The sequence below is a fragment of the Oryx dammah genome, unplaced genomic scaffold (assembly GCF_014754425.2).
Source record: "Oryx dammah isolate SB20612 unplaced genomic scaffold, SCBI_Odam_1.1 HiC_scaffold_390, whole genome shotgun sequence".
Taxonomy (NCBI): Eukaryota; Metazoa; Chordata; class Mammalia; order Artiodactyla; family Bovidae; genus Oryx; species Oryx dammah.
Window position 1 is genome coordinate 1,911 of NW_024070552.1, and position 9,965 is coordinate 11,875.

Here is a 9,965-nt window from a genome sequence, read left to right on the forward strand (position 1 = left end):
TTCAGCCTTCTAAGATGATCATATTTACGTATGACAGATATCTTTATTTTTCTACCAACTTCTCGAAGCCAGGGGCTGGGTCTTGTTAACTCAATGAAACTTACAAAAATTAACACTACTATCCATTTCTTGCATGTAGAGAAATGGTGAATACTTTAAATCATAATACAGAATGAATAATGAAAGCATTAAATTAGAAGAAATAAACTCTCCATGAAAAGGAGCCTACCAAATAAAAGTCAAACATAAATAAGGGGTTTTCAGTGTCTGAGAACTCAATGCACATTTTATATGAATTTACTTGGTCAAAGTCCACATTCTATTGAATTATTGTCAAATATTTGGATCCCTGATAAGCTGAGCAATAACATGAGTATCATATGGTAGTTGAAAGAGTGTGAAATTTCCCCAGTCACTTTTTCATCCCTATCAGAAGTATTCTGGGCCTCACTGGAGGCTCAGAGGTAAAGAATCTGCCTGCTAATGCAGGAGACATGGGTTCGATCCTTGATCCAGGAATATCCCACATGCCCAGAGCAATTAAGCCCATGAACCACAACTATTGAGCCTGTGCACTAGAGTCCAGGAGCTGCAAATACTGAGCCGACCAGCTCTAGAACCTGTGATCTGCAACAAGAGAAGCCTTTACAATGAGAAGCCCATGCTCCACATCTAGAGAGTTGCCCTTGCTCCCCAAAACTAGAAAAAACCCCACACAGTAATGAAGATCCAGCAAAGCAATAAATAAATAAAAATTTTAAAAGAAGAATATTAGTTATCAGGATAACTATTATAATGTACTTTGTCTCTAAATAGTTTAAAAGGCCAACAGTAAATGAGCACTACCGACTCTTGGACTCTTGGAATCACCAGGCCCAAAAAAGAATATAGATTTAAGATATGATGAAGACAGTCATTAAACAAAGTGGATAATCAAGAGTGTTGGCCAAGCAGAAGCATCAAAGAAAAGAGAGAGAGAGAAGAAGGAAAGGAAGGAAGAAGGAGGCTGAATGATAGAACTATAATAAAGTGATGCTGAAATAAAATGAGGGTGAAATAACTCTCCTGAAGTTCAAATGCAAAGTAATCAAAGTCTACAAAATTAATAAGGAAAAATACTACCAATGTATATTTTAAGTGTATCACAAATGATTATGTAAGGAAATTTTGAGTTTTGTGACAAAAATCTTGACGTGTAGAATGATGTTTTAATAATGTCTGATTCCACTCTACTCAAGTTTAAAAAAACAGAGATTATAATAACGAAGAAGAAAAGATGTATATAATGCAAAATTACTCAATTTGTTGAAATAGGAAAATTTAAACATAAACCCAAGGAAAATAATGAAAACATTTTTAAAAATCAACTGTTAATTATGAAAACTCAGACTTACTTTGGAAAGACAATCATTCTTTAAATCCTGATGCTCGCTGATATCCGCCACTACTGGACAGGCTGGTAGGCTGGGACTGAAGGCCATGAGGTCGGTCTTGGGCAGCCCCTCCCCAGAGCACACTCTCTGCTGCTTCTGCTGAGAATAAGACCAGCTCCCCACCGCGCTGGAGCACACCAGCCTGGGCTTCACCGGCCCGCACGCGCCCTCGCTGGGCGGCGCCGAACACCGCAGCGCCGTGTACAGCAGCAGCGTGAGCACCAACAGGCTGGACACCGCGCAGATGGCGATGATCAGATACACGTTCACATCCACTAACGCTGTCTCTGCGCCAGCTGCACCAGACAACGTCCGCGAAGAGGCCTTGGGCGCCTGGCCGCTGTCCTCCAGAGACAGCAGCACGGTGGCCGTGGCCGTCAGCGCCGGCTCGCCGTGGTCCTTCACCAGCACCAGAAGGCGCTGGCGCGGCGCGTCCGCCTCGTCTAGGGCGCGCGTCGTGCTGATCTCGCCGGTATACAGCCCCACGCGGAACGCGCTGCGCGCACCACCCGCCACCGGCTGCAGCTCGTAGGACAGCCACGCGTTGTAGCCCGAGTCGGCGTCCACCGCGCGCACCTTCGCCACCACGTGGCCCGCGCCCACGGACCTTGACACCACCTGGCTCAGCGCGCTGGGTCCTCCGCCAGAGCCGGGCGGCAGCAGCGCGGGCGCGTTGTCGTTCTCGTCCAGCACGAACACCTGCAGCGTCACGTTGCTGCCCAGGGGCGGCACGCCCGCGTCGCGCGCGCTCACCTGGAACTGCAGCAGCTCCAGCTCCTCGTGGTCCAGCGGCTGCAGCGCATACACCTTGCCGCTCTCCGCGTGCACCGACACGTAGCTCGACAGCGCGCGCTCGCCCACCCGCCGCTCCACCAGCGAGTAGGACACCAGTGCGTTCTCCTGCGCGTCCGCGTCCCGCGCCGAGACCGTGAAGATGTGGCAGCCAGGCGGGTTGTTCTCCTTCACGAACACCGTGTACTCGGGCTGCGGGAACGCGGGCGCGTTGTCGTTCACGTCGGCCACCTCCACGGACATGCTGGCCGTGGCCGACAGCGAAGGCGAGCCCCCGTCCCTTGCGGTCACAACCAGTTCATAGTTAGCCACGTTTTCTCGGTCCAAGGTGCTATCCAGCACTAGTGAATAGTAATTCTTGAAGGTGGACACCAGTTTGAAGGGAACATAGGGCGTCAGAGAGCAGGTTACCTGCCCATTGGGACCTGAGTCCAGATCGGACACGCTAATTAGGGCTATGACAGTACCGAATTGAGCATCCTCTCGGACGGGCAAGGATAAGGAAGTCAATGCAATCTGAGGGACATTATCATTTTTATCTAAGACTTTCACTAAAACGGTGCAATGACCAGCCATGGGAGGGTGGCCTTTGTCTGTCGCTTCAATACGGATTTTGTATAAATTCATATTTTCAAAATCTAAGTTCCCCTGAATAACTATTTCTCCAGTATTTGCATCTATTCTAAACTGATTACTAACAGTGGCTGGAACAAGATTATTAAAAGAATATGATATTTCCCCATTCGCTCCTTCATCCCTATCAGAAGCATTCACTCGGATAACGATTGTTCCGTTATCTGAGTTTTCAAAGATCTTTACTTCATATTCAGATTGTCCAAAATTGGGAGCATTGTCATTCACATCCAGTACGGTAATCAGCAGCTGAACAGTGCCAGTGAGCTCAGGTTTGCCTTGGTCAGTGGCCATGAGGAGTAAGTTATGTTCGGGCACTTCCTCTCTGTCCAAGGATTTCCTTAACACGAGCCCAATTTGTGTACTGTCGTCACTGTTTGTTTTCACATCCAGTGCGAAATTTTCGTTGGAAGTGAGTCTGTAGGTTAAGATAGAATTTGACCCCACATCTGCATCCGATGCGCCCTCTAGTGGAAACAAAGAATCTGGCAGCCTAGATTCGTAAATCAACACTCTTTGTTCCTTTACCGGGAACACAGGCGGGTTGTCGTTAATGTCCTTCACCTCCACCTCCACATGGAACACCTGCAGCGGCCGGTCCACAATCACCTCCAGGTGGATGCTGCACTCCGCGCTCCGTCCGCACAGCTCTTCCCGGTCGATCCGAGAATTCACAAACAAAATGCCATTCTGCAGATTTACCTCCAGAAGGTCCCCGCTGCCTTTGGATGCCACCCGAAACAGGCGGGGAACCAGTTCCGCCAGCTCCAGTCCCAGGTCCTGGGCAATGCGACCCACGAAGGTGCCGTGTTTGGCCTCCTCCGGGACCGAGTAGTGGACCTGGCCGTTCCCTGCTTCCCAGGCTGCAAGAAGAAGAAATGAGAGCAGCAAACACCGGGATCTCAGTCGGCCTTCAGGTGTAATAACCATTTCAAATACTTGCTGGTTTATTTCCATCAGGAAATCTTGTCTAGGCATTAAGATGAAATATTGTATGATCCCGAGTCTGTTAATTCAATTCTTCTGCGACTGCCATCATTCAGCACTCTTGGAAGGATGCAATAATGGGAGGAATGGACTTGAATAACAGCTAGTGTATTCATGGTAGACAGCGACATCATGTGGCTCCAAAGGGTAAGAAATAAATTCATGCTATATATATTATACATATGTCTTTTGCCTTACTTTTATAGTAAATCTCCTCATGTTTGTAAATATCTCATCTGTCTTATTAGTTTAGAGTAAGGGTTCAAAATATTCAGAGTGAAACAGCTTTCCTTCTAGTAATGTAAAAACTGTATCAACCAGTTTAGAAAGTTTAAGTGGGAATTAGAAGTGCAAATTACCCTCCATATTTTGTGTAGAGAACATGTACATATATTTCTCTCACAAGATATGCTATTATATTTTGCTCTGATAAAAAAGTGTAATTTTAAAGTAACAAATTTTACCCAAATTTTAAAGACCTTATAGATGATCAAAGTTTGTTCTTTCTTTGTTCAGTGAACATCAACTGCTCCTAATGATGCTTCTTTTATTTAATAACAGAGGATGAAAATTTGGGAACATAATCTTTACAGCATTTCTTAATTTCTCTACAGCTTCTATTAGGTCTCCCCCTCAAAACATTTTCCTTTGCATACTTCTCCATCACTGCAAAATCTTGTGGAATTTCTACCTATTGTGCTTTGCTGCTTTGATCCTTCAGCTGCTCCTAAATGACCTTATCCTTTTCTTTTGACTTCAGGCTCTTACATGGTTTCATTAAAATGCTCTTATCCACTTCCAACATTTCAAACAAGACTTTTATTGAAAGTATTCCCCAATTCACATCTTCCTTCCTCTTTTCAATGGTTGTGATAATCATTTTTACCTATACATGCTAATAACTCCCAGAAAATAATTTGATTACAATTTAAAGGTTATGAAGATAAATTATTAATACTCCCCAAATTCAAACCCTTAAATTTACCTTTTATTTAATGGCATTAACATTTTACATGTCACCTCTATGGATTTTTTTTTTATTACTCCATGTCCCCTACTTATCCTATTCAAAGCTGGCCTATAGCCCATCTGTCTTTTCACATACCACCATATTTATCTTCATGGGTACAGCTTTTATTGGATTGCACTAAACAAATAAATTCCAAGATGTTAGAACCACTTCTATGTGACCTGAGATGTGATCACAAGCCAACATTTCTGGTGTTATTTTTAACTATTTTCCAATATTATCTCTATTTTGCAGACAACATATATCACTTACTTGCCTTCTTCCTCGATAAAATCTTTGTTCAATTTTTAAAAATTATCTTCACCTTTACCTGTAAAAAATGCTCCACACATATCAAAGTCATGCCAAAATGTCAATTTTATCATGAATTCATCCTTACTGTCATAAACTGTAGATAATTAAACTCTTTCTCTAAATGATACAATGAAAGTCATAAAAAGATTTTTCAAATAAACACACACCAATACTCACCCTTCTCCAGAATTCTGATGTACTTCTATAATCCTCACAGACAACTGTGATACAAAATACCCCCAACATGAGAACACCTTACATAAATTATATAACATATCCTATATCTAATATTTATCCTGATAAGTAGTAGTCCTTATCACTGACTTTCTATTACAATTATTTGTAGTAAGTAAAGAGTTCATTTGCTAACCAATACTAAGCAAAAGTTCTTTTGCTTACAGGAAGATAAGCCTTGACAAAATCTATATTGCCATATAGTCTTGTTAGTTGAAAGTTTTCTATAATGGTTAAGGTATTTCATAAATTGCTGCCCTAAATGAAGAGTCTCTTTGAATATCAACTTTTAACATAGTTAAAGTATCAACTTTCTCTTTCTATTGAAGTTCCTAGCAATTTCCAGAAGGTTGCTAATATAATCTGATTAATTGGAAGAGTAGCAATAATTCTATTTATTGGCTCCAGGTAGAAAATTATACAATGTTACTGAAATCATATATGCAAAATAAATTAATTTGGAAAAGGGAAATACTGGTCTTCTCTAAGAAATATCTTACATTTTTGTTCAGTTATTAACTCAAATAGTTCATCAAGTCAAGGAAAAAGATTATGTACAGAAAAAAAGAAGTTTATTAACAGCTTCCTCCCCAGCAAAGAAAAATTTTAGTTATAAATCAAAGAGTTTATATTTCAAAACTGAATTAACTTGATTTTTAAAAAGCTGACAACTGGTAACTACAAATTCACACAATGGTGAGAATGCCTTCTCCGTTTATAGGACTTCCCAAAAGTAATGAGGTATTAGAAATGTTTAAATAATATGTTATAAATATATTTAAGAATTAAATATATGTGAGAATATATAGCAATATAAAAAGCAATAAAAAGGGAAATTGGCATTTTGTCATATGAAATGTGGAATATTTATTACTGCCTAAGCTCATACTGTTTTTTCAAAAAGTGTAGAAAAATAGTTCTCTGTGTTTGATATGAAGGGCACTATTGCCTATAGCAGATAAAATGCATGGCTTTGTTGTAAAAAAAAAAAGTATTAGTAGACAATAAACTCAAGAGGGAGGAATGATAAAAACAGCTGAATGCAGAGTTCCAAACAACAGCAAGGAGAGATAAGAAAGCCTTCCTCAATGATCAATGCCAAGAAATAAAGGAAAACAACAGAAAGGGAAAGACTAGAAATCTTTTCAGGAAAAAGAGATACCAAGGGAACATTTCATGCAAAGATGGGCACAATAAAGGACAGAAATGCTATGGACTTAACCGAAGAAAAAGATATTAAGAGGTGGCAAGAATATACAGAACTATACAAAAAAGATCTTCATGACCCAGATAACCACGCTGGTGTGATCACTGGACTAGAGCCAGACATCTGGTAATGCAAAGTCAAGTGGGCTTTGGGAAGCATCACTATGGACAAAGCTAGCGGAGGTGATGGAATTTCAGTTGAGCTATTTCAAATCCTAAAAGATGATGCTGAGAAAGTGCTGCACTCAATATGCCAGCAAATTTGGAAAACTCAGCCGTGGTCAAAAGGTCGGTTTTCATTCCAATCCCAAAGAAAGGCAATGCCAAAAAAAAATGTTCAAACTACTGCACAATTGCACTCATCTCACACACTAGCGAAGTAATACGCAAAATTCTCCAAGCCAGGCTTCAACAGTATGTGATCCATAAACAATGGAAACAATGAGAGACTTTATTTTGGGGGACTCCAAAATCACTGCAGATGGTAACTACAGCCATGAAATGAAAAGACACTTGCTCCTTGGAAGAAAAGCTATGACCAACAAAGCCAGCATATTAAAAAGCAGAAACATTACTTTGCCAACAAGTCAAAGCTATAGTTTTTCCAGTAGTCATGTATGGATGTGAGAATTGAACTATAAAGAAAGCTGAGCACCAAGGAATTGATGCTTGTGAACTATGGTGTTGAAGAAGACTCTTGAGAGGCCCTTGGACTGCAAAGAGATCAAACCAGTCCATCCTAAAGGAAATCAGTCCTGAATATTCATTGGAAGGACTGATGTTGAAGCTGAAACTCCAATACTTTGGCCGCCTGATGAGAAGAACTGACTCACTGGAAAAGACCCTCATGCTGGGAAAGATTGAGGGTAGGAGGAGAAGGGGAAGACAGAGGATGAGATGGTTGGATGGCCTCACCAACTCGATGGACATGAGTTTGAGTGGACTCCAGGAGTTGGTGATGGACAGGAAGGCCTGGCGTGCTGTAGTCTATGGGGTCACAAAGAGTCAGACACAACTGAGTGACTGAACTGAACTGAACTGAACTGATTAAGTGGCTTGATGCTGGAGGTGGAATGGACACATTTTAAAACATTTTAAATGATGAAATATATTTTATAATAAAAAATGAATAAAATTAAGCCACTAGAGCTAAAAATTTTAAATTATAAATATCAAACTCACCATGAGTATGCAAAGGCTAACATTTAAACAAGACTTGAAAGAGTCATTCAATGCACAAATATTCCTGGAAAAATTAATTCAATTTGTGTACTGTCACCCTGCTTATTTAACTTATATGCAGAGTACATCATGAGAAATGCTGGACTGGAAGAAGCACAAGCTGGAATCAAGATCGCCGGGAGAAATATCAATAACCTCAGATATGCAGATGACACCACTCTTATGGCAGAAAGTGAAGAGGAACTAAAAAGCCTCTTGATGGAAGTGAAAGAGGAGAGTGAAAAAGGTGGCTTAAAGCTCAACATTCAGAAAACGAAGATCATGGCATCCTGTCCCATGACTTCATGGGAAATAGATGGGGAAACAGTGGAAACAGTGTCAGAATTTATTTTGGGGGGCTCCAAAATCACTGCAGATGGTGACTGCAGCCATGAAATTAAAAGACGCTTACTCCTTGGAAGGAAAGTTATGACCAACCTAGATAGCATATTGAAAAGCAGAGACATTACTTTGCCAACAAAGATCTGTCTAGTCAAGGCTATGGTTTTTCCAGTAGTCATGTATGGATGTAAGAGTTGGACTGAGATGTGAGAAAAAGCTGAGTGCCAAAGAATTGATGCTTTTGAACTGTGGTGTTGGAGAAGACTCTTGAGAGTCCCTTGGACTGCAAGGAGATCCAGCCAGTCCATTCTAAAGGAGATCAGCCCTGGGTGTTCTTTGGAAGGAATGATGCTAAAGCTGAAACTCCAGTACTTTGGCCACCTCATGCGAAGAGCTGACTCATTGGAAAAGACTCTGATGCTGGGAGGGATTGGGGGCAGGAGGAAAAGGGGACGATAGAGGATGAGATGGCTGGATGGCATCACTGACTCGATGGGTGTGAGTCTGAGTGAACTCCGGGAGTTGGTGATGGACAGGGAGGCCTGGAGTGCTGCTATTCATGGAGTCACAAAGAGTTGGACACCACTGAGTGACTGAACTGAACTGAACTGAACAAAAATACTCAAATAGGGGCTTCCCTGGTGGTCTAGTGGTTAAGAACCCACGTGCCAATGGAGAGGACACAGGTTCAGTCCCTGGATGGGGAAGATCCCACATGCCCTGGAGCAAGTAAGCCTGTGGGCCATGACTACTGAACCCAGGCTAAACAGCTCTCTCATAGCAACTACTAAGGCTGGCACACCCTAAAGCCTGTGCTCTGCAACAAGAGAAGCCATAGCAGTGAGAAGCCTGCACACCACAACTAGAAGGTAGCACTCTCAGAAACTAGAGAAAGGCCAAGGGCACCAAAGAAGACCCACCGCAAACAAACAAAATCAAGCAAACAAACAAAACCAAATGATGGATAGTCAGTGGAGGAAAAAAGGGCAAGTTGACACGATGTGTTACAATATTTCTATGTAGTTACAAAACTGGACTTTGACCATAAATGGTAACACCAAAAATGTATCTTACAAGTATCTTCCTATAACACTTATTAAAATTTGAATATTGAAATGTTCACTAAAAATTTAATTCTGGAAACATTTTCTATGGTGAACTGAAAACCAGTTCATTAACTCAAGCCTTTAAACCCCATAAAAAGGGCATTGTTACTGAAATAAACACTATAGTGCAAAGCAGTTGTCTTCAACAAAGTAAATTTTAAGCATAACTGTAAGTATAGAGAAGTTAATTAGTACCAAGAGAATTTATATCTAAAAGGATACAATAACTACTTATAAAGCCATGCTTTAAAAATGAAAAGAGAAGATAAAGGATATTAAATATTTAATATTAAATACATAATGAAAATCTGGAGAAGGCAGTGGCAACCCACTCCAGCACTCTCTCCTGGAGAATCCCAGGGACGGGGGAGCCCGGTGGGCTGCCGTCTATGGGGTCGCACAGAGTCAGACACGACTGAAGCGACTTAGCAGCAGCAGCACATAACGAAAATTTCTATAAAGTTTTTGAGACTCACTGTGTCCGTAGAGATGGGACCCTGAGGCAGGCTAGGACTGAAGGCCATTAGGTCGGTCTTGGGCGGCCCCTCGCCAGAGCACACCCTCTGTCGCCTCTCCTGAGAGTAAAACCAGCTCTCCACCGCGTTGGAGCACACCAGCCTGGGCTTTCCGGGTCCACACGCGCCTTCGCTGGGCGGCGCCGAGCACCGCAGCGCCGTGTACAGCAGC

At 41.9% G+C, this 9,965-nt stretch overlaps 1 protein-coding gene across 1 annotated transcript; it reads right to left on the reverse strand.

Annotated features, from left to right (window-relative positions):
* Window positions 1–821: 821 nt before the first annotated feature.
* LOC120859265 (protocadherin alpha-6-like) lies at window positions 822–3,857 on the reverse strand. The gene has a single exon (XM_040235429.1). The coding sequence runs from the start codon at window positions 3,834–3,836 to the stop codon at window positions 1,371–1,373; it is 2,466 nt and encodes an 821-aa protein (XP_040091363.1). The 5' UTR covers window positions 3,837–3,857; the 3' UTR covers window positions 822–1,370.
* Between the last annotated feature and the right edge of the window lie 6,108 nt (window positions 3,858–9,965).

Bases quoted from the DNA above. Each gene is read 5' to 3' on its own strand.
- LOC120859265 (XM_040235429.1), bottom strand. From the start codon at position 3,836: ATGCCTAGACAAGATTTCCTGATGGAAATAAACCAGCAAGTATTTGAA.